Source organism: Schistocerca serialis, chromosome 4 (assembly GCF_023864345.2).
Source record: "Schistocerca serialis cubense isolate TAMUIC-IGC-003099 chromosome 4, iqSchSeri2.2, whole genome shotgun sequence".
Taxonomy (NCBI): domain Eukaryota; kingdom Metazoa; phylum Arthropoda; class Insecta; order Orthoptera; family Acrididae; genus Schistocerca; species Schistocerca serialis.
In genome coordinates, this window is record NC_064641.1 from 275,269,638 (window position 1) to 275,295,778 (window position 26,141).

Below are 26,141 nucleotides of genomic sequence, written 5' to 3' on the forward strand. Positions count from 1 at the left end.
TTTTGTGTGTGTGTATTTCTAATTCTTCTAATATATTCATAGTGGCTCCTTTTTCTGTTAGATGCAAAATTTTTAAGTTGTCCTCAATGTTTCCCACTGAATGGTTTTCTTCAGCAATATGGGCTGCAAATGGTGATTTTTTCAAGTTACCAAGTCTTAGAGCTTCAATATGTTCTTTGTATCTAATTTCAAAACTTCGGCCTGTCTGTCAAAGGTAGAATTTTGGGTATGTATCACATTTGAGTTTGTACATTCCTGATTTACGGTAGGGCCTCTTGGAGGTATTTACATCATGGATTACTTTTTGTTTTAATTTATTATTTGTGGAAAAGTTGATTCTGATGTTTTTCTTCTTTTTAAATAAGTTTGCTATTTGGTATGAAAGTGAGCCTACGTATGGGAGAGTAGCATATTTAGGTTTGGCTTCAGTGCCACACTGATTTGGCTTGGAGTAACTGCTGTGAAGTGGATCTGTGGTTTTTGTCTGCATTTTGTTGTGGCGTTTTTCTATTGTTGTGGGTTTATATTCATTATTATGAGCAACTGTTTTAATTATACTGATTTCATTTTGTTGGTCTGTGTCACTCACGATACTTTTTTAATTCGGTGTAGCATCGTTCTGAAATATGCCATTTTTTGTTGGCGGGGGTGGCAAAATGAGTTGCTAACACTGACATCTGTGGTGGTAGGTATTCTGTAAATACTGAATTGATGTTTATTGTTACTATTGCAAATTTTCAGGTCAAGAAAGTTAATGCTTTTATTAGTTTCATGTTCAACTGTGAATGGGATATTGACTGACATTTACATCAACCATACAGAAAAAAATTCTTCTCTCTCAACCAGCGTGTAAACTGTCTGATGATGAATCACAACGATTCGAAACCGGTAACGGTTTCCTTTGAATAAAGGAACTCAAAGTAAATTTGTGGCTGGTTGATGTCCTAACACCATCAACATTTGTCTTCAAACAACAGCCACGCTCTCCAACATGTCATCATATGACAAAATTGCACCTGCCAATACATCACAGCATCATCAGCAAACGGCCGCAGACTGCTGTTTACTATGCTCGCTTCAAAAATGTTCAAATGGCTCTGAGCACTATGGGATTCAACTGCTGTGGTCATTAGTCCCCTAGAACTTAGAACTACTTAAACCTAACTAACCTAAGGACATCACAAACATCCATGCCCGAGGCAGGATTCGAACCTACGACCGTAGCAATCGCACGGTTCCTGACTGCGCGCCTAGAACCGCGAGACCACCGCGGCCGGCATGCTCGCTTCCCTGGGACACTCCTGACAATACGCTTGTCTCTAATGAACACTCGCCGTCGAGGACGACATACTGGGTTCTGTTGCTTCGAGTCTTCCAGCCACTCATATACATGGGAACCTATCCCGTGTTCTTGTATCTTCCCTAACAGTCGGTAGTGCGTCACCGTGTCAGACGCTTCACGGAAATCTAGGATTATGGAATCCGCCTGTTGACCTTCATCCGTGGTTTGCAGGAACTCATGTGAAAAAAAGGGCAAGCTGTGTTTCGCACGAACGATGTTTCCTAAAACCGTGGTGATTTGTGGACAGAAGCTGTTCCCTCTCAAGGAAATTTCTTACTTTCGAGCTGATGATATGATTAAGGATGCTCCAGCAAACCGATGTTAAAAAAATTGGTCTATAATTTTGCCGGTTCGTTCTTTTAACTGTTCCTGTGCTGTTTTCTAATCGCTTGGGACTCTGCACTGGGCGGGATATTCGCGATAAAGGCAAGATATGTAAGGGACCAAAGCTTTAAAGTACTTCTTGTAAAACAGAACGTAACATGTTTTATGCTCAAGAATTATGACGTTTTTGTAGCACGAAGACTTTCTTTATAAAAATCTCGCAGGCGAGCTTCTGTAAAGTTTGGAAAGTAGGAGGCGAGATACTGGCAGAAGTAAAGCTGTGAGTACAGGGCGCGAGTCGTGCTTGGGTAACTCAGTTGGTAGAGCACTTGCCCGCGAAAGGGAAAGGTCCCGAGTTCGAGTCACGGTTTGGCACACAGTTTTAATCTGCCAGGAAATTTCATATCAGCGAACACTCCATTGCAGAGTGAAAATCTCATTCTGGAAATACTTTTGAAGTGCGACTCATGGTGAGCATTCAGATGTCCTTTATCCAAAGTTGTATCGCACTAGCAGAATGAAAAATACTGCTCATAAACTAACTTACTGTGGGAGCACTATGAACGGAGGTCACAAAAGTTATCAGACAGCGATAGGCACGTATATAGGCGGTGGTTGTATCGGGTACTCATCATATGTACTCCGGTGTTTCATGTGAAAAATTTTCCTATGTGATTATGGCCACACGACGGGAATTAACAGACTTTGTACGCGTTGTGGTAGTTGGAGCTACACGTGTAGGACATTCCACTTCGGAAATCGTTAGGCAGTTCAATATTCCGAGATCGATAGTGTCAGGAGCGTGCAGAGAACACCAAATTTCATGCATCAGATCTCATCTCGGAAAATGCGGTATCCGAAGGCTTTCACTTAACGACCGAGAGCAGTGACATTTGCGTAGAGTTGTCAGTGCTAACAGACAAGCAACACTGCTTGAAAGAACCGCTGAAATCAGTGTGGGACGTACGACGAACGTACCCGTTAGGAAAGTGCGGTGAAATTTGGCGTCAATACGCTACAGCAGCAGTGGGCGACGCGAGTGCCTTTGCTGGCAGCACGAGATTGAAGGCTAGACTACTGGGAAAGCATGGCCTGGTCAGATGAGCCCCTATTTCAGTTGGTAAGAGCTGATGGTAGGGTTTGAGTGTGACACAGACCGCACGAAGCCGTGAATTCAAGTTGTCTACAAGGTACTTGACAAGCTGGTGGCGTGGCTCCATAAATGGAATGGATTGGGTCCTCTGGTCGAGCTGAATCGATCATTGACTGTAAACGGCTATGTTAGTTTACCTGCAGACCATTTGTAACCATTCGTGGACTTCATGTTCCCAAACAACGATGGAATTTTTACAGATGACAACGCGTCATGTCACTGGGCCACAACTGTTCGCCATTAATTTAAAGAACATTCTGGACGATTCGAGCAAATAATTTGGCCACTCATCGAACATTCACGGGACATAAGCGAAATGTTGGTCCATGCACAAAATTCTGCACCAGCAACACTTTCGCATTTATCAACGGCTATATAGGCAGCATGGCTCAATATTTCTTCAGGGGACTTCCAGCGACTTCTTCAGTCCACGTCACGTCAAGATTCTGCAATACGCTGGGCAAAGGGAGGACCCAGAGAACAGTAAGATGTATCCCATTACTTTTGTCACCTCAGTGTAATATAAAATAAAATAATCTATTAAAAAGTTGCTAATACTTACTCAGCCATTCGACTGGCGAAGTCTCCAGACTGGTGCATATCGTACCAACCGATGTCTTGCTGTAGCACTGACTTCAGGTAGATGTCACGTATTCGGTAAATCTGTAACGTAAAAAGATAAGTTTTTAGATACGGTAATCACAAAATCTCAGTTCTACAGAGAACTCACTATTACATATTTATGTATCTACTGAACACGAGTACATGAGCGGCATTCACTACCTCGGCAGAAAATAGACTTTCGGAACAATACTGCAACTGAAATACACGAAAAGATTACAAGTAAACAGCGTGTATTTCCTCTATCGCCGGCGTAATATATTATTCTGTAGCACCCAGTTTAGAGGGTTTATGGTTTTACTACACTGACTTTTCATTAGCATTACAAGGTTATCTTCACCTGCACTACTATGTATTTGACGTTTTAAAGAAATTAGTTCATGTATAGGAAAACAGCGATCTGTAATTATTATGAATAAATTAGAAGCAGTCTTGATCGCTAGGCAGTACACCACCAGCCTCAAACAAGAGGACTGCTCATGCGCCACCGCCTCCGGCAGACATTCATGGTCCGAAGATGATCTGATAAAAAGATCGAAACCGGTCACCTCTAAAATAGTTAAACGATCAAGACTGCTTCTAATTTATTTACTATGTATTTGTCCTTTTATTTGAATTTCGATTTCCTGTCTTGACTCCCTCTTCCTTCTTTATGATGTTTAACAAACAGTTTTTCTCCTTTCCACTGTACTCGTTTACCTTTGTCTGAGATTTCATTACCCCCAGTCCATATTCTGTTGTAAGCAGACTGTCATTTAAATTCGTTTCATATAAACTATTTCATCAAATCTTACCAATAGTGTTGTTTCAGTGCGCTCTTACGTACAGTAAGTATCTCTAATTAATGTGCACCATAAAAGTAAATCAACAGGGGCTGTAAGCCGTATCTTCATGTCAACTTGTCTTTCTTTGTTTGTCGCTCACACTTAAGTGTGTGTAAAATTTATTTCTCTCTCTGAATTTTGTCCACATTTCTCACAAGAATTCAAATCTTCATTTCACATCATACTGTCAGAGACATTGTCCAGGACATCATATTTCTACTCACTTGAATAGTCATCATGTCTGACCAATATAAGAGAAGATTTTTCTAGTAATTACAATCTCATACGCATCATATTTCTGCTTCATGTAAATAGTCAGCATGTCTTACATGCGCACAGAACGGCTCCGGTGCCCGGTATCACTGAAAAATCTAACTTGGTGGGAGGGCTGGAGAAGTCACGGCTGAGCCACGTAATAGTAAGAAAAACTAAGAACCTATATAATGCAGATGCAACGACTTTAGTTCAGAATCTTACATTAATTATGAGCATTTACTGACCAAATTTTCCTCCAACTCTGCCATCCAAGTAATGCCGTAGTCAGACGGTCAACAAACGGGTAGCCAAGGTCACTCCGTTCTCTGCTCTTGCTCTACATGTTAGTTTCATTTTCGGTAAGGACTTTTGTGGAACGTATACGTCGTTATGAATATCGGTCGTTGATATCGCATTTCTTTGTTAGGGGCGCCAACTGGATAGGTCAAGCCGAATTGTGAAATAGAATCGCGCAGCTGCCCTCCAAGGCCGGTTATCGCAACTTGTCCTTCACACTCAAGATCGATTCCCCAGTGTCTCTTATCGTACGATCAGCTTGTTAAGTGGCATAATTTTCCAGTATGGCCACAGTCCTTGCGTAGCCAGATAACAGGAAAGCTCGCGCAATCAGCGATAGACACAAATTCACTGAATTAGTGCGATCGGACAGAGAACTGTGCACATCTTGATGTAAATTTGCAGTGTTTTACGTCAGATGCTTACAACGAGGGTAAACTTGGTATCAAATTTCACCCATGGTCTACCTTATCTTGTACAACATTGGGAATGTGATACGTGCATGATGGATCATAGGAAAATACAAGATATCCATAATTACAGCTTCAGTTTGAAAACGCTGTACAATGGAACCACTGCTCAGAATGACATCAGATTTGAACAGCGTATTATTGGCGCAGGAGGAAATGTCATGAAAAACAATTTAACGAATATTTGACCAATAGATGGCTGTGTAACCGTCAGAATATGCACACCAACAGGCGCGCGGCACACGGCTGTTCCTCTGTTTGCGCCAGAGACGTCCAACATGATTGCCTCAATGAAGGATCGCGCGGTGCTGGTGAAGCTCTTTTACATGAACGTTGGGTGACTGTACGCCAGTAGCCCTGCAGAAGTTGCGGGCACTCAAGGGTTTGGAGGAAATGATTACAAAATTCGAAAAGACAAGTTATTTTTAAGTGCAATGTGGCAGATGGAGGAAAGCAGCTGATCTGCCGTCTGTCTAAGATGTGGTCACAGCATTGCAGGAGAGGTCGAGCGGTAGTGTGCGGACATGCGGTGCTTGGGGAATTGGCCAAACGTTGGACATGCCTAAGAGCACGGTGCGTAAAATCCTCCGAAACACACTGCGTTGCGATCCATATCAAATCTTCCATGTCCAGAAGTTGCTTCTTGCTGACCTGCCAGCAAGAGAAATTTTCGCACTGAAATTTCTTGCGGGCGTGGATGGACAATGAAAGGTCATGGAACATTCTGTGGACAGACGAAGACCTTTTATGTCTCCAAAGATATTTCGATAAGGAGGATTGTAGAATATGGGCAACGGAAAATCCGTATGCACATCAACTGGTAGCACTTCTTTCTGCAATGGTAACTGTGCGGTGCGGCTGTATTTTTCTGAGAAGACGTGTCGTGAGGATCCTGTTACCTGTACCGTCACTGGTAAATGCTGTAAGAGTACTTTGTGCACAACGTCATTCCCCAACCCTCCAACAGCGTGGATGTATGGAAGATCATTTTTATGCAAGATGGCGCTCTTCCGCACATTACAAGCCAGTGAGGCGGCTACTGCATAGGGATTTCGGACATGCTGGAACTGTCAGCCGTCGTTTCCCTACAGTCTGGCCGTCCTGATCACCTGATTCTCATCCTTGTGACTTCTGGCGGGGGTGTTATCGGGAAGCCGTTGTGTTTAGTGTACTAGTTACGGACGTACGTGAACTGAAGGCACCCAAAGCGCAATGCATTTTAAACGTGACCCGCGAGACACTGCGGTCCTTTGTGGGACATGCTGCTTCTCGATTTCAACTTGTGACAGGAAAAGGTCGACAGAATATTGAACATGGACTTGCGCCCGTCTCACAACTATAAAGCTATGTCATTTTGCTTTTTATGCTGTTTTTGGTTTTTGGTTTTTCCCATTCGATTTGCCATGGTCTACCTAACTAACAGTGCAACAACTGTTGCCTATCAAACTTATCGAGTCACGCACATTGGACAGTACTGTTGGTGTAATGTGCAACTCAAAAGGTAGTCGTATCGTGATTCATTTGACATTTGTAGCCGACCTCATTTACGTTAAGACGTTTACAGTGCCATCTATTGGTAAAATTTTGGTAGTTTTATTTTCTCATGACATTTCCCGCTGGGTCAATAATATGCTGTTCGATGATGACGTCATTCTGAACAATGTTTCTATTTGTACAGCGTTTCGAAAATGTAATTTTAACTATGGACAGCCTGTATTCTTTCTAGTATAAGACGACACCAAACGATCGAATATGATCCAAGATGGATAAGTAGAACACAGCTTGCACCTTGGCCTCCAAGGTCACCTAACTTCACTCCTCTGAATTTTTCTATCCGGAGCCATCTCAGAACTGAAGTGTACAGGGCTCCCATTGCTGTGGCTGAAGAACTGGAACAACGAGTTGTACAGTTTTCCAATGAGTTGAGGGGGTATTTTAAAGAATGCGTAATTCACGGTAGAGAGGAGTGCAGTGTAGGTTTCATCAAATCTGCGAACGACACGCCGAAAACCAGAACAGCACTTCTAACCGGCACGGGTGCACACGAAACTGTGACTTATAACATACTGAAGAAGTATTTTATTTCTTGTTGCGGTAGACAGTGCGTGAAATTTGAGCTCGGACTCGGTGGAACATTTTACTTTTCCGGTACTTTTATTACTAGATCGGGCCCGTCGACTTGAACGTCATTTTCCAACTGGACTGGCATATATTCCCAAGAACAAAACGCCAGTCGTATGCGTGGTATGTGGCTCATTTCATTCACTACTCGATAACCACAGCTATTCTGGCTATTTCGACTTTCAGTCTTATCTGCAAAGCGACACTGAATCATACGACTAAGGTGTGTCAGAAAATATGTTGAGTGGTTACAAAATTATTAATCATCTCTCTAGGCTTGCAGTCACGAGGAATACAAACTGGAATTCAACTACGACCGACGACGCTTTTTGAAGAGGTAGTAATCTTTACTGGACCACAAAGGATATCATAGTCCCGAAGAAGAACACTTTTCTTTTTCATTTGAAATATGAAGAAATATAATCCAAAGAATTAAGATTAAAATGAGAAAGAAGAGGAAAAACTGAAAAACACATTTTGAATAATATAGAATGAGGAGCTAGCAAAACAGGCGTTTTTGGAGGGAAAAAAGACAGGTAGCGCCTTTACTGGTCGTCTTCACCCAATGAGTTCGATCCCAGCAGCTGCTTAAATTTTGAATGAAAGTCATCCGAAATGACGGTCGAAGATTTTCGGTATAGTCCCTCGCCCTGCCAACAGCCTTGTCAAAGTCAACGGTGGAACGGACAGAGTGTAAGGGCGTCAGGGCAGCTTCTCGCCCATAACGTGGTAAACTGCCACTAAAAGGCTGAAAAGTCAGCAATAATCAACGGCATGAAGATGCAGAAGCCTGTGGAAGCCACAGCATTCTTTCCTCTTGCAGGCGTTTATCCTGTATCTTCTCGGGATGGGCATTTTAATTTGCATTTGGCAACGTTAGAAATGTGTGATGAAATAAAAGAAATTATTCAGATTGTGAAGGGAGACGAAAATTTAATAGTCATGGGTGACTGGAATTCGAGTGTAGGAAAAGGGAGAGAAGGAAACATAGTAGGTGATTATGGATTGGGGGACAGAAATGAAAGAGGAAGCCGCCTGGTAGAATTTTGCACAGAGCACAACATAATCATAACTAACACTTGGTTTAAGAATCATGAAAGAAGGTTGTATACATGGAAGAACCCTGGAGATACTAAAAGGTATCAGATAGATTATCTAATGGTAAGACAGAGATTTAGGAACCAGGTTTTAAATTCTAAGACATTTCCAGGGGCAGATGTGGACTCTGACCACAATCTATTGGTTATGATCTGTAAATTAAAACTGAAGAAACTGCAAAAAGGTGGGAATTTAAGGAGATGGGACCTGGATAAACTAAAAGAACCAGAGGTTGTACAGAGATTCAGGGAGAGCATAAGGGAGCAATTGACAGGAATGGGGGAAATAAATACAGTAGAAGATGAATGGGTAGCTTTGAGGGATGAAGTAGTAAAGGCAGCAGAGGATCAAGTCGGTAAAAAGACGAGGGCTAGTAGAAATCCTTGGGTAACAGAAGAAATATTGAATTTAATTGATGAAAGGATAAAATATAAAAATGCAGTAAGTGAAACAGGCAAAAAGGAATACAAACGTCTCAAAAATGAGATCGACAGGAAGTGCAAAATGGCTAAGCAGGGATGGCTAGAGGACAAATATAAGGTTGTAGAGGCCTATCTCACTAGGGGTAAGATGGATACTGCCTACAGGAAAATTAAAGAGACCTTTGGAGATAAGAGAACGACTTGTATGAATATCAAGAGCTCAGATGGAAACCCAGTTCTAAGCAAAGAAGGGAAAGCAGAAAGGTGGAAGGAGTATATAGAGGGTCTATACAAGGGCGATGTACTTGAGGACAATATTATGGAAATGGAAGAGGATGTAGATGAAGATGAAATGGGAGATATGATACTGCGTGAAGAGTTTGACAGAGCACTGAAAGACCTGAGTCGAAACAAAGCCCCTGGAGTAGACAATATTCCATTGGAACTACTGACGGCCGTGGGAGAGCTAGTCCTGACAAAACTCTACCATCTGGTGAGGAAGATGTATGAGACAGGCGAAATACCCTCAGACTTCAAGAAGAATATAATAATTCCAATCCCAAAGAAAGCAGGTGTTGACAGATGTGAAAATTACCGAACTATCAGCTTAATAAGTCACAGCTGCAAAATACTAACACGAATTCTTTACAGACGAATGGAAAAACTAGTAGAAGCCAACCTTGGGGAAGATCAGTTTGGATTCCGTAGAAACACTGGAACACGTGAGGCAATACTGACCTTACGACTTATCTTAGAAGAAAGATTAAGGAAAGGCAAACCTACGTTTCTAGCATTTGTAGACTTAGAGAAAGCTTTTGACAATGTTGACTGGAATATTCTCTTTCAAATTCTAAAGGTGGCAAGGGTAAAATACAGGGAGCGAAAGGCTATTTACAATTTGTACAGAAACCAGATGGCAGTTATAAGAGTCGAGGGACATGAAAGGGAAGCAGTGGTTGGGAAGGGAGTAAGACAGGGTTGTAGCCTCTCCCCGATGTTGTTCAATCTGTATATTGAGCAAGCAGTAAAGGAAACAAAAGAAAAATTCGGAGTAGGTATTAAAATTCATGGAGAAGAAATAAAAACTTTGAGGTTCGCCGATGACATTGTAATTCTGTCAGAGACAGCAAAGGACTTGGAAGAGCAGTTGAATGGAATGGACAGTGTCTTGAAAGGAGGATATAAGATGAACATCAACAAAAGCAAAACAAGGATAATGGAATGTAGTCTAATTCAGTCGGGTGATGCTGACGGAATTAGATTAGGAAATGAGGCACTTAAAGTAGTAAAGGAGTTTTGCTATTTGGGGAGCAAAATAACTGATGATGGTCGAAGTAGAGAGGATATAAAATGTAGGCTGGCAATGGCAAGGAAAGCGTTTCTGAAGAAGAGAAATTTGTTAACATCCAGTATTGATTTAAGTGTCAGGAAGTCATTTCTGAAAGTATTCGTATGGAGTGTAGCCATGTATGGAAGTGAAACATGGACGATAAATAGTTTGGACAAGAAGAGAATAGAAGCTTTCGAAATGTGGTGCTACAGAAGAATGCTGAAGATTAGATGGGTAGATCACATAACTAATGAGGAAGTATTGAATAGGATTGGGGAGAAGAGAAGTTTGTGGCACAACTTGACCAGAAGAAGGGATCGGTTGGTAGGACATGTTCTGAGGCATCAAGGGATCACCAATTTAGTATTGGAGGGCAGCGTGGAGAGTAAAAATCGTAGAGGGAGACCAAGAGATGAATACACTAAGCAGATTCAGAGGGATGTAGGTTGCAGTAAGTACTGGGAGATGAAAAAGCTTGCACAGGATAGAGTAGCATGGAGAGCTGCATCAAACCAGTCTTAGGACTGAAGACCACAACAACAACAACGTTAGTGGATGCTCTTTCTGTCGCCACTCCTTTCCCACGGGATGGAAATTGTGTACCGTATCTGTCTGCGTCTAGTATTATCCCACGTGAAAGTGTGAGATTTTTTCCGAAAAGTTTGCGAATCGTGTAACTAGACAGACGTTAGCGTCAAAATCACATCAAGGCTGGCAGGCACGTCGGCCCTCGGCGTTAATCCTGTGGGAAGATTCGATCTGCTGCCAGCCCGTCTCCCTGAGTACCAGAAGCGGCATGCTAACACTCGCGTCTATCGCGGCGGGCCAATAGAACCCACTGCATTTTCAACACATATTCCTGTAAATGAGAGGTTCCACAATGATTTATCCATTGGTTAACGACTTCGATTCACTGAGGGGAGGTAGCCACGAGAAAAAATGTTGAATAACCAACATTCTGCAAGTCGGAGCATTGAATGTCAGATATTTGAACGTGGCGGGGAAGATATGAACACTAGACAAGAAACGAAAACTGAACAGAACACGCAAAAGTCCAATCTAGCCGTAGTGGAGGACAGTGGAGTGAAATGGGAAGAAGACAACTTTTCTGTTCCCACGAATGAAGAGAAATATCAGCAGCAGCAAATAATGGTAAAACAGGAGTAGGTTTCTTTACAAATAAGGCAGAGTGTGGGTTGCCGTGAATAGTTAGTTTCTAAGATTATTCTCATCAGAATCGAGAGCAAAACAAAGCCAACCACAACAGTTCAGCCATACGACGTCACAAGCAGGAGATGAACTGGCAGAGAAACTATATGAATATAATAATAAAGTAATAATTACGAGGGTTAGTATGCGGCAGCAAAAAGAGTAGAGTAATAATGAGAGAGGAGAAACACTACTAGAGTTCTGCCATAAATTTCAACTAGTAACAGCGAATGCACTACTCAAAAGTCGCAAAAGGATATAGTATATTTGGAAAAGTCCCCGAGAGATGGGACGATTTCAGCTGTATTCTATCATGGTCAGACGGAGATTCCGCAATCAGATATTGGATCGCAAGGCGTACCCAAATGCAATACAGATTCCGATTGCAATTTAGAAATGATGAAGAGTAGACTGAAGTTTCAGCAAATCGACCAAAAAATTACGGAAAGCAGTGAGGTACTGAAATACTGAGGAATTATGAGATGCATTTGAAGTTATGTAAGCTTGCAGATAATTCGATAATGAATACCACTGTAGGCAGTTCAGATGGAGAAGAAAGAGCGTCTCTACTCAGGCCGACCACAGAGAATGGACAGAAAAACACAGATGCATCGAAGGTAACTACAAAAACCTTGGGTAACAGAAGGAACATTTTAACTGATCGAAAAAAGAAGGAGGTCCAAAACGATTACAGAAGTATAATCAGGAATGAAATAAATAGGAAGATCAGGGAAGCAAGTGCTAAACAGCTGCAGAGAAAACCTGAAGAAATAGAAAAAAAGATGGTCGTTGGAAGTTCAGATTCAGGATACAGAAAAGTCAAAATAATCTTCACCGTCAGCAAGCGTGAACGGAGGTTCATTGAGCTTGAGAGTGCTGGTGTTAAATGCATACAAAAAAGCGGTAGATGGAAAAGAATGCATTGACGGCCTCTATGAGGGGGAGGACTTGTCTGATGACGTGACATAAGAAGACATGGGAGTAGATATGAGAACCATTGTTAAACAGAGCCTTGGGTAACTGGCCATCAAATCAAGCGGAAGGCACTGAAAACATTTCTACCGAATTTATAAAATCATTGAGGAAGTGCCAACCAAACCACTATTCAAATTAGTGTACAGAGTCTATGAGACTGAGGACTACCACCACACTTTCGGAAAAATATCATCCAGGCTGTTCCGAAGATACCGAGGGCAAATAAAGTGCGCGAACTATCGTACAAGCAACAGCTAATGGATCCAAGCTGCTGACACGAATAATATGCAGAAGAGTGAAAAAGAAAACTGAGGATCTGTTAGATAACAATCAGTTTGGCTGTATGAAAGGTAAAGGCACTAGAGAGGCAGTTCTCACATTGCACTTGATAATGGAAACAAGGCTGAAGAAAAATCGAGACACAGTGATGTATTCGTTGACCTAGAAAAAGCGTTCGACAATGTAAAATGGCGCAAGATTTTCAAAATTCTTTCAAAATTAGTAGTAAGCTATGGGCAAAGACAGGTAAAATACAATATTGTGGCGATTCTCTGTATCAGTCGATCTTGCATCTGCTTAAGGAATAGTTCTGTCCACCATCCGACCTACTTCGAACCTAAGGGTTACAAACTGTAATTATTACCTCCGAGGGAACCCACACACCCAGCCGCTGAACTTCTGAAATGTAATTCCCTACATATAAACGATTTTTTGCTAATCGATTTGTCCTAACTAACTCAGATTAATTAGAAGAAGTCGTGTGTAATTTCTTACAATTTTAACCAGACGTGAGGAAAGATATAACACAGCTTCGCAGAATACATAAAATCCAAATCATAACCTGATCGCTAATTTATTTATCATAGGTCAGTTCATTACAATCGCCCTGAAAACCCTGACGTAATATATCACGTGAACTATTAGTCCACGTTCGTAGACAATTAAAGGTAACACAGTTCGGCATAATTCGTGCAAGTACACCGTCAAACCTCTAACTACTCTTAAATCCATTAACATCAATCATACGATTATACGGCGCCTGTGGCCAAGCACTCAATCCCCAGATCATGGTTGACAATGTTGCTCAGAAGTGTAACACATTTAATCATGCGACGAGGAAATTCCCCATCTCGGACCATGCCTGTACAATCGGCTGCCCATTTGTACTCAGCTCATTCAACCGACCCCTTCGCTAGAATATTACGTGAAACATTATAACTTCTCTGCAGTAGGGGGACGCTACCGTAAGTACAAGAAACAAGAGGAAACAATTTCAATGTAAGGCCAAGAACGAAGTCCGCGGATTAAATAATACGTAAGACAGGGATGCGATCTTTCACCCATACTGTTCACTCTATATCTGTTATAAGCAATCGTGAAAATAAAAGGAAGATTGGAAAGCGTGATTTATGTAAAGGGTAAAAAGTATCAATGATAAGATTCGATGATGACATTCTTATCTTCAATGAAAGCGAAGAAGAGTTACAGGGGGTGTTGAATGGAATGAACAGTATAATGAGGGCAGAATAAGAATTGAGAGCAAACCGAAGAAAGAGTAACACAGGCAAAGACGGAATTCTTAATCAAAAGAAGTCTACTGGTACCAAACATAGACCTAAATTTGAGGAAGAAATTTCTGAGAGTGTGCGCTTGTGTAAATACTTGTATGGAAATCAATCATGGACCGTAGAAAACCCTAAAAGAAAAAAAGTAGATGCGTTTTGGTTGTTGTACAAATGAAGAAAGTAAAAAAAAAAAAAAAAAAAAAAAAGCAGCATATCTAGTGATGAATAAACAAAGTCCGATTAATATCAGAATCAGAAACACTTGTCAGAGAGATTTCAACGAAGGTAAGGGGGTGAGTGAGAGACAAGATGACAGTTAGTGGGGATGTAATTAGACGACAGCAGCTTCGATGGCGAAAGGATGAGCGACGCGATGTGATAGGCAAGTGACCATAACAACAATTAAAGGAATGCATAACGAAAATACTGGTCGATCAGTAAAATGTGTTTGTTATATAGTAGGATATGTAATTGTAATTTAGTTGAACTAAACACGTTAGTAACTATCAACAGGATGGTATGTACGTCTACAAGGCAAAATTCGAAATCATACCGAGGAAGCCGCAAACAGAAGAGCAACAATAGACTTCAGAGGCAACACCAATACATTCAATTTTTTTTGTTTCATTGCTTATTTTCATTTCACATTCTTTCTAATTATGAATTTATGTATTTTTTTTCTTAAGGTATATTATCATTATTGGATTTTCAAATCAAGAATTTAGAAAAAAAATGCAGTACTATGTAAGAAACTTCCAAAGTTGTGAATGTAATGCACGATCCTTTTGTAGACACAAAGGGTTGTAGTTTACATGATGTAATAACTAAGTATTCCCACTGCAAAGCTAAAATAAAATAAATTTTCCGAGGTGCTTCTATGAATGGAAGGAGAGTCTAGGTATTATCTAGTATTAATGATAGAAAGTACGAAGGTTGTTCAATAAATAATGCGCATATTTTTCCTAAGATAATTTCGGTTGAGAAAAAAAGTAGAATTAGCGTACCGGCCAGGGTAGCCGGTACCCGCCAGGGTAGCCGAGAGCGCTAAAGCGCTGCTTCCTGGACTCGGGTAGGCGTGCCAGCCCCGGATCGAATCCGCCCGGCGGATTAACGACGACGGCCGGTGCGCCGGCCAGCCTGGATGTGGTTTTTAGGCAGTTTTCCACGTCATCCTAGGTGAATACCGGGCTGGTCCCCACGTCCCGCCTCAGGTACACGACTCGCAGACGTTTGAAACACATTCACCCTATTTCACGATTTACAGTAGACGCAGATAGCTGGGGTACATTAATTCCGTCGTGGGGGGTTTGGGGTGGCGGCAGGATGGGCATCTGGCCACCCCTTAACATTAACAATGCCACTTCTGTACATAACCCTGTCGACCCTGCGCACAATGCGGGATAAAAGCAGTAGCAAATGAAAGAAAAAGAAGAAAGAAAGAAGAAAAAGGTGGAATTTGCTGTGGGACATCGTGTAATATTCTTGCTTCAGCCCCAATAATTTCACGAAGTTCTGATAGGTGATGGCGCTATAAGCAGTCTTCAAAAGGGTGTCTGTAACGGAGGTGCATTTCAAGCAGAGAGCTGTCACTGAGTTTCTTTTAGCGGAAAACCAGTCCATCATAGATATTCACAGGTGGTTGCATAATGTCTACAGAGACTTGGAAGTGAACAAAAGCAGTAGCTGGACGAGGCGTCCGTCGTCATCGCAACAAGGTCTCGCAAATCTGTCCAATCTTCCGTGTTCCGGCCGGCCGCACACGACTGTGACGCCTGCAATGTTGAAACCTCATCTGAGGTGATTCGCGGTTTACGAACAAATGCCTCGCTGTTCATCTGGACGCAGCACGACGTCGGCTCCGACGCGGACATACAGTTCCTTCCAGTGATGTGGCGCAAGGGCGTCGCATTGAACGGAGATTATGATAAAAAATAGAGTTTTGTAGGCAAATGAGTGGAGACTAATAGGTGCATTGGAATCCTCAATGAAACTAACCTGCTTTCAGAAAAAAAAAATGTTGCGTCAACTGTTCGATACAGTTCCGGACTGTCGCGTGATAAACAAAGTAAGAGCCTATGGAATATCAGACCAGCTGTGTGGCTGGATTGAAGAGTTTTTAGCAAACAGAAGACAGCATGTTGTTCTCAATGGAGAGACGTCTACAGACGTTAAAGTAACCTCTGGCGTGCCACAGGGGAGTGTTATGGGACCACTGGTTTTCACAATCTACACTCCTGGAAATGGAAAAAAGAACACATTGACACCGGTGTGTCAGACCCACCATACTTGCTCCGGACACTGCGAGAGGGCTGTACAAGCAATGATCACACGCACGGCACAGCAGACACACCAGGAATCGCGGTGTTGGCCGTCGAATGGCGCTTGCTGCGCAGCATTTGTGCACCGCCGCCGCCAGTGTCAGCCAGTTTGCCGTGGCATACGGAGCTCCATCGCAGTCTTTAACACTGGTAGCATGCCGCGACAGCGTTGACGTGAACCTTATGTGCAGTTGACGGACTTTGAGCGAGGGCGTATAGTGGGCATGCGGGAGGCCGGGTGGACGTACCGCCGAATTGCTCAACACGTGGGGCGTGAGGTCTCCACAGTACATCGATGTTGTCGCCAGTAGTCGGTGGAAGGTGCACGTGCCCGTCGACCTGGGACCGGACCGCAGCGACGCACGGATGCACGCCAAGACCGTAGGATCCTACGCAGTGCCGTAGGGGACCGCACCGCCACTTCCCAGCAAATTAGGGACACTGTTGCTCCTGGGGTATCGGCGAGGACGATTCGCAACCGTCTCCATGAAGCTGGGCTACGGTCCCGCACACCGTTAGGCCGTCTTCCGCTCACGCCCCAACATCGTGCAGCCCGCCTCCAGTGGTGTCGCGACAGGCGTGAATGGAGGGACGAATGGAGACGTGTCGTCTTCAGCGATGAGAGTCGCTTCTGCCTTGGTGCCAATGATGGTCGTAAGCGTGTTTGGCGCCGTGCAGGTGAGCGCCACAATCAGGACTGCATACGACCGAGGCACACAGGGCCAACACCCGGCATCATGGTGTGGGGAGCGATCTCCTACACTGGCCGTACACCACTGGTGATCGTCGAGGGGACACTGAATAGTGCACGGTACATCCAAACCGTCATCGAACCCATCGTTCTACCATTCCTAGACCGGCAAGGAAACTTGCTGTTCCAACAGGACAATGCACGTCCGCATGTATCCCGTGCCACCCAACGTGCTCTAGAAGGTGTAAGTCAACTACCCTGGCCAGCAAGTTCTCCGGACCTGTCCCCCATTGAGCATGTTTGGGACTGGATGAAGCGTCGTCTCACGCGGTCTGCACGTCCAGCACGAACGCTGGTCCAACTGAGGCGCCAGGTGAAAATGGCATGGCAAGCCGTTCCACAGGACTACATCCAGCATCTCTACGATCGTTCCATAGGAGAATAGCAGCCTGCATTGCTGCGAAAGGTCGATATACACTGTACTAGTGCCGACATTGTGCATGCTCTGTTGCCTGTGTCTATGTGCCTGTGGTTCTGTCAGTGTGATGATGTGATGTATCTGACCCCAGGAATGTGTCAATAAAGTTTCCCCTTCCTGGGACAATGAATTCACGGTGTTCTTATTTCAATTTCCAGGAGTGTATATAAATGACCTAGTAGATAGTGCCGGAAGTTCCATGCGGCTTTTCGCGGATGATGCTGTAGTATACAGAGAACTTGCAGCATTAGAAAATTTTCAGCGAAATGCAGGAAGATCTACAGCGGTTAGGCACTTGGTGCTCGGAGTGGCAACTGACCCTCAACATAGACAAATGTAATGTATTGCCAATACATAGAAAGAAGGATCCTTTACTGTATGATTATATGATAGCGGAACAAACACTTGTAGCAGTTACTTCTGTAAAATATCTGGGAGTATGCGTGCGGAACGATTTGAAGTGGAGTGATCATATAAAATTAATTGTTGGTAAGGCGGGTACCAGGTTGAGATTCATTGGGAGAGTCCTTAGAAAATGTAGTCCATCAACAAAGGAGGTGGCTTACAAAACACTCGATCGACCTATACTTGAATATTGCTCATCAGTGTGGGATCCGTACCAGGTCGGGTTGACAGAGGAAATAGAGAAGATCCAAAGAAGAGCGGCGCGTTTCGTCACAGGGTTATTTGGTAAGCGTGATAGCGTTAGGGAGATGTTTAGCAAACTCAAGTAGCAGACTGTGCAAGAGAGGCGTTCTGCATCGCGGTATAGCTTTCTGTCCAGGTTTCGAGAGGGTGCGTTTCTGGATGAGGTATCGAATACATTGCTTCCCCCTACTTATACCTCCCGAGGAGATCACGAATACAAAATCAGAGAAATTCTAGCGCGCACGGAGGCTTTCCGGCAGTCGTTCTTCCCGCGAACCATACGCGACTGGAACAGGAAAGGGAGGTAATGACAGTGGCACGTAAAGTGCCCTCCACCACACACCGTTGGGTGGCTTGCGGAGTATAAATGTAGATGTAGAATTATTGAATTCCCCTTCTATCGTTAGTTATTTACAGTACGAATACAGTCGCACCCTGAAATACATGTGCTGGATGCGTACCTGTCTGGTGGCGACGTAGTTGAAGAGCGTGATGGAGATGTAGGTGGCGACGAACATGATGCCACCCAGACTGGCGACGCGGACCGAGTACTGCCGAATGCCGTCGAGGAACGCCACGCTCGCGTCCTCCCGGGTCTGGCCGCTGGCAATGACCTCGTTGGGGTCGAACATGGCGCGCAGTACGACGTCGTTGACGGTGTCCTCCGGGGCGCAGCGGCCCTGCAGGTAGTCGTCGAGCGCGCGCGCCACCACCTCGCTCATCTGCGCCGCGTACTCCACCATGACGCCCGTCAGGGTGCCAAAGAAGAGCGTGTTGAGCGGCTGGCACGCGGCCGACACCACCGTCGACAGCACGGCGACCAGCATCAGCAGGCGTTCGAATGTAGTCGAGAAGCGGAACTGTGCACAGGGGAGAGGCGCGTCAGTGAAAAACAGGCAGGTTTCAGAGACTTCCGCTCAGCTGTGGAGTTGGTGCTGTTACGAAACTCCCTGGCAGATTGAAACTGTGTGCCGGACAGAGACTCGAACCCAGAAGCTTGTCTTCCGCAGACAATGCTCTTACCGAGGGGTCTCCAAAAGACACTCGTGTCCAGAAAAAAACAGAACGCTTTGAACGACTAGAGATAGGGCGTTCATACTCACAGGACATGTACATTGTTATGTTCTGCAGAAATGATTAGCATTTCTCTTACCTCGGTTCATCATGTGTCCTGTTGCCTAGTAGACATGGACCCTGATAATTTGTTCCATTCGTGATGGCATCGACGTGTATATGACTCGAATGTCGCCAAGGGTGGCTACCCATGCTGCATTCACCTGGTTCCAAAATCCATCTGTTGTAGTTGGCACTGAGTCACGGCACTGTACTCATCACACACATTTTCGATTGATGACAAGTCTCTTGATCTGGCCACGGCAAAAGGCTGACATTCTGTGACACCAAGAAGACACGTGTTCTAGTAGCAACATGTGGTCGTGCATTGTATTGCGGAAAAATGGCGTCTGGTGCACTGTACAGAAAGGGTATTGCTACAGGTAGTAGGATGTCATTCACGTACGTGACAGGGATCACAGTGCCCTGGACACACACCAACTTTGATTTGTGGTTGTATCACTACACTATAAGGCCTTGAGTTGGCATTATGCAGTCACTGTGATACTGCTCCCCCTGTCTGCAGCGAACCAAAATGCTGCCGTATTTTCAAGCAAAGAGAACCTGGAATCGTCCGAAAACACTATCTGATGCCATTCCTGTCCACAGTGACGTCGCTGCATGCACCATTGCCGTCTAGCATTTTTCTGTTCATTCGTTAAAGGTAGGCAGAGAAATGGACGACTCACACAGAACCCACGCCGTAATAAATGGCGACGGACTATCATAACCGATACGGTAAGATGTGCTACGTTATTCCACTATTGCGCCAGATCTGTCCTGCAACGACATTCGGATGAGGTGTCGATCTTCTCGGGGGGGGGGGGGGGGGGGGGGTGGTCTCGTCCTTCCGTCAACCATTCTGCACTTTCCCACATTCCTATTGCATTGCCGAAACACTTCGCCCTATACGACAACAATTTCCCGGATGGTTGCATCACATTGTCTCATGCCAATAATGTGCCCTGTTTCAAAATCACTGATTTGACGGTACGGTTCGTACGCACGTCTGCGAGGCATCCTGCACATCTGCTCAAGTCACACTGATCCATTACCATCCGTTGTTAGCGGCAGTGAGAGCGGCGGGCACATTCTACCGATGGGTTGTGTTGCGCCGCGATATCGATGTTGACCATTAGTCCGCGGGCTGACATGTTTCAAATGCTAATCACTCCTGTAGAACATACTAATGTACATGTCCTGTGAATATGAACCTCCTATCTCTAGTCGTTCAAACTGTTCTGTTTTCTCTGAACAAGAGTATGCGATCAGGGCTGAGAGAGGTTTAATCCGCCCCGAGATTGAGAGGAAGTTGTTTAAAGTGATCCGCGATTCTTCCGGCTCGTCTAGCTCCTAGACGAGACCGTTAGCAGCTGTACATTCACTTGTTCATAAAGAACGCTGTTGACGGAGATGCCACCAGAAGCGCCCAGCCTGCAGCCTACTGTGCCTTCCAAACTGTGTTTGCTGTGTTGTTTTTTCAAGTTTTCGTTCTTACATATATGTGTGCAGTATTTGCAATTCAGCTGAACGAGATCTGACACTGAACCTACCTTGCAAGTAATACAGGCGAAACGCGTATGGACATAAAATTTTGTTTTATTTGGTTGTGATGAGACAGATCTGAAGTAAAAATTATCATCTTAATATTATACGCAAAGTTGGTATTTAAAAGTAATCTTCCCAGTTTTTGTTATTTTTCTACCACTTCTGCATTTATTCTAGCTCTTTAACAATTTTAATATCCTTGTAATGTTCATACTAATATTTTGTTATACACCGAGCCGATAGAAGTAATGTTTGGTTGGTTGGTTGGTTTGGGGAAGGAGACCAGACAGCGTGGTCGTCGGTCTCATCGGATTAGGGAAGGATTGGGAAGGAAGTCGGCCGTGCCCTTTCAGAGGAACCATCCCCGCATTTGCCTGGAGTGATTTAGGGAAATCACGGAAAACCTAAATCAGGATGGCCGGACGCGGGATTGAACCGTCTTCCTCTCGAATGCGAGTCCAGTGTCTAACCACTGCGCCACCCCGCTCGATACAGAAGTAATGCGATAACGATATACGCATATACAGATGGCGGTAATATCGCGTACACAAGGTATAAAAGGGCAGTGCATTCGAGGAGCTCTCGTTTGTACTCAGGTAATCCATGTGAGCCGGTCGCGGTGACCCAGCGGTTCTATGCGCTTCAGTCCGGAACCGCCCGACTGCTACGATCGCGGGTTCGAATCCTGCCTCGGGCTTGTATGTGTGTGATGCCTTAGGTTAGTTAGGTTTAAGTAGTTCTAAGTTCTAGGGGACTGATGACTCAGAAGTTAAGTCCCATAGTGCTCAGAGCCATTTGATCCACGCGAAAAGGTTTCCGACGTGATTACGGCAGCAAGGCGGGAACTAACAGACTTTGAACACGGTCTGGTAGTTGGAGCTAGACGCAAGAGTCATTCCATTTCAGAAATTATTAGCGAATTCAATATTCTGAGATCCACAGCGTCAACACTGTGCCGAGAATACCAAATTTTAGGCATTACTTCTCACACAGCCAACACAGTGCCTGACGGTCTTCACATAACAACCGAGAACAGCAGCATTTGCGTAGAGTTGTCAGTGCTAACAGACAAGTAACCCTGCGTGAAATAACTGCAGAAATCAATGTGGGACACATGTTGAACCTATCCGTTGGCACAGTCCGGCGAAATGTGGCGTTAATGGGCTATGGCAGCTGGAGACCGATGTGAGTGCCTTTGCTAAAAGAACGACATCGCCTGCAGTGCCTTTCCTGGGCTCGTGAGCATATGGGCTGGACTCTATACTATTCGAAAATTGTGCCTTGCTCAGTTAGTCCCGAATTCAGCTGGTGGGAGCTGATGTTAGGGTTCGAAAGTGGCGCAGAGTCCACGAACCCATGGACCCAGGTTGTCAACAAGGCATTGCGCAAGCAGGTGGTGACTAGATAATGGTGTGAGCAGTGTGACATGGAACTGACTGGGTCTTCTGGTCCAAATGAACCGATCACTGACTGGCAATGGTTACGTTCGGCTACTTGGAGACCATTTCCAGCCATTCATCCACGTCATGCTCCCAAACAATTATGTCGTGCCACTGGGCCACGATTGTTCGCGATTGGTTTGAAGAACACTCTGGACAATTCTAGAAAACTATTTGGCCACCTAGATAGCCTGACATGAATCCCATCGAACATTTATTGAATTTAATCGAGAGGTCAGTTTGTGCATAACTCCTAGCACTGGCAACACTTTCGAAATTGTGAACGGCTACAGAGGCAGAATGGCTAATATTTATCCAGGGACTTCCTGCGAGTTGTTGAGTCCATGCCAGGTCGAGTTGTTGTACTACGCCGGGCAAAAGAAGGTCTGACACGACACTGGGAGGTATCCAATGACTTTTGTCACCTCGGTGTATAGTCTAAGAATCTCGGAGGTTAACTGATTCCGTTATTTCACTATTCATAGTAATTTTCACTTCAGTTTGATCACCTCAAATGAAACATACTACGTCCACTTTCTTAGGGGTCTTCCATGCCACATCGGCCAAAAGGAGGAGCGATACGGTATTTTTTGTCACCTTGGTGTATACTCTAAGAATCTCAGGGGTTAACTGATTCCGTTATTTTACTACTTGTGGTATCGATAGCTACGATGCCACAGCGTAGGTACAAGGTAAGATTGGCACTACGATACCGACACCGTCGACAGCGCTATCTGCCCGCATCTCGTGGTCGTGCGGTAGCGTTCTCGCTTCCCAAGCCCTGGTTCCCGGGTTCGATTCCCGGCGGGGTCAGGGATTTTCTCTGCCTCGTGATGGCTGGGTGTTGTGTGCTGTCCTTAGGTTAGTTAGGTTTAAGTAGTTCTAAGTTCTAGGGGACTGATGACCATAGATGTTAAGTCCCATAGTGCTCAGAGCCATTTCACCCATTTCTTTTTGACAGCGCTATCTAGCCGGTGTTGTGCAGCTCTACGAGCGCAACTCCACATTCTACCCATTTGATTCCGAGTAGACGACCAAGCAACATTGTTTCTGTTGGGGTGAGCCGCTACAAACTTCCCTTTGTAACTTCTCGTAGCTGTTAGCTTTGATACATGAACGGCTTCGCACCTTCGTGCTCATCTGTACGCCAAGTTAAGTAATATTATCGATTGTATATATTCATACACCAGTAAAAGAGCTTTAACCTATACGCAGTACCGAAGTACTTCACCTTTTCCTGCTCCTACTCGCGTCCTTCACTCTCGGACTACTTTGCAGAAGCAGTTCACAGGAGCAAATAAAATGATTCAAATGTCTCTGAGCACTATGTGACTTAACTTCTGAGGTCATCAGTCCCCTAGAACTTAGAACTACTTAAACCTAACCTAAGGAGATCACACACATCCATGCCCGAGGCAGGATTCGAACCTGCGACCGTATTTATAATGTAGCAAATATTATGATATTACGCAACAGTGAATTGCACAAATTAATATCTTTTACCTAGTCCGACTCCACATTTTCTCTTCTCTTAAGAGAAGCTGACTATTCACAATGGTTCAAGCTGTGGCTTCCCATGCTTGGAGAAACTTAATCGTCATATTAATACATACATATTTTAAAATCTGATTGCACTCTGGCATACTTACCAGTTTAAAGAAACCCACTGGTGGAGGTGGTTCTGGGCCCTTTCCTTTGGGCTTATCTTTGAATTGTCTGAAAAAGAGAGCATGTGACTTCGTGATTTTTTAAGTATTTTACATTGCTGCATAAAAAAATTGCAGTAAAATAAAGAAATATTCATAAGATCACGAAAGTTATACAACACAAAAATAATTTGTATAAAGGTGTTAACAAATGATGGAATTTTCGAACTAAAACAGAGTCGGCTTCATGTGGTGTAAAATGCAAATTGCATCAGAGAATCAAATTACAGGTACCAACGTTTTCTCGAGTGCAATAGACCTTCTTTAAAAGCCGCGTAGTGGGGATAGGAATTTCAAGCAGCGTAAGATGGAGTATTGTTTGGCGATGAATGGTTCGGGGGAAGTGCTGAAAAAAGGATCTCATTTTGCTGTAAAACATGGCTTCATTAGCTGGGAAACTTAGCTATGTTTATATATTGTACATTTTGTCTTACATTATAATGGTTCTCCCCATTCATTACTAGGTTAACTACACTAGAAGATTCGGCAGTAACATGACCTTTCATTTGGAAAGCATCTTTCTTATAATTCTTTCTCTGCGTGGTATATCGTGTGTGTATTCTTACATCACGTGCCAAATACGTTTTAAAATATTTCTGTAATACTACATTTCAAATTCTTCCAATGTCTTGTTAGGTTTCGCCACTCCCCTTTGTACAGTACTATGTTTCAGGCCTACCACTTCAGCAGTAACTTAAGTTTCATGTCACTAGTGAAGCTTGAGTGAAAAAAATTTCCTTCGTCTGCAGAAATTTGTATCTCTTATTTTTCTTACTTCGAATTTCTTGCACAAACTTGTTTCCCTCATTGGGTATTGAAACTCTTCTTCTTCCATTTTTCCTCAATTCTGAAGGTTAACAACTAGCTGTCGAAATTTATGTTACTTTCCATCTTTTATATTGAATACTTCTTAATCCTTTATCCATTCATTTAAAGAGTTCCGCTTAATATCGCGCATTCACGGGCAGATCGGTTATGACTTAGGTGAACTTGATTTGTACATCTTTACTTCATGAAATTTCTGGATCACTTCCGGTTGATGTTGAGTTCTTCAGATAACGTAAGTCCATATCCCAAGAGATACTTTTTCGCCTCGATATTCCTGCTGAAATTCAGGAAAACATCTTCAGTAGAATTTTACGACTGATGATTTGACTACCGAGCTTCAACTCCACGAATGCGCAAATCGACAATGTCACAAATCAGTGGAGTGTCTCAAATGCAGTACATTTGGATAGAGGGTCCTGATCTCAACACTCAACTGGGGGAGGGGGGAGGGGGTAGCCGTGCCACCAATTTTTGAATCTGTGAGCTGTGAGGGTTGGAACTTTAATACTGACAATTACGTACTTACATCTGATATAGCTGAGATACATGTTTCGTAGTTTAACTGCCTTCAAAGTAGTCACCATCTTTTTATATAAAACCGCTAGCTACGACGTGGAAGTTGTAGAGTACTTTCACCAGATCCAGTTGTGTTGATCGAACGGAGTGGTCTCTAAGCTCGCGAATCTATGTAATAATTCTGAAACGTGCTACGAAGCGCTTCCTGTATCCTAAGAATCAAGTCGAAGCCGCAAAGATTTAATGACAGGGAGTATCGTAAATACTACAGCACTTCCCAGAATCATCGATGGAACAAATTAGTCATAGATTGCACCGTAGGCTTGCGAGCATTGGCCCGAAAACTGATGGGTGGATTCTGCAGAAAATGTTGCCACTTCTTTCACAGAGTTGATCGCGAGTTCCTGGAATGAACGGTAATATAGCGGAATCACGGTATGCCGTTGGGTAACGGTATACGTTAGGATAACACCAGCTCGGTTCTATACGAGAATCACCATATCTTTCACATTAATGACGTCTCATTTGGTGACTTGTAAATAATACTGTACGAGATATCCTTCACATTTGTAGCGTGATAGCCTCGCATCGTAGCCGTTCCCGCTATTCCGTCAATTCATGCCGAACCCATTGTGATACCATTTTTCTCTTGCCCTGGCGTTCCTTAAGAGTATACAGTTCAGCCATACATTCTACCTCAGTCTCTCAGGCCAGCTTACAAATCATTTGGAGTCGTTGACCGTTCAGTAATGCTGTAACACCAAAGACTGACACTGATAACGGGATGGCCGATGTTGCATTTTGGCGTTCCTCGTTGGTAGCTTTTACTCACTGTGCCATGTTGTACAAG

General features: G+C 43.8%; 1 protein-coding gene across 1 annotated transcript in view; it reads right to left on the minus strand.

Annotated features, from left to right (window-relative positions):
- Positions 1-24,401, minus strand: part of LOC126474393 (ATP-dependent translocase ABCB1-like) — a gene marked incomplete at its 3' end in the record, with an annotated part of 166,238 nt that extends 141,837 nt beyond the window's left edge. The window contains exons 1-5 of the mRNA XM_050101861.1: positions 24,382-24,401; positions 23,891-23,957; positions 18,855-19,001; positions 18,603-18,755; positions 3,382-3,482 (exon numbers count right to left, since the gene is read on the minus strand). Of these exons, the coding sequence (XP_049957818.1) occupies positions 3,382-3,482; positions 18,603-18,755; positions 18,855-19,001; positions 23,891-23,957; positions 24,382-24,401 (488 nt within the window). The remainder of the gene's footprint in view (positions 1-3,381; positions 3,483-18,602; positions 18,756-18,854; positions 19,002-23,890; positions 23,958-24,381) is intronic.
- Between the last annotated feature and the right edge of the window lie 1,740 nt (positions 24,402-26,141).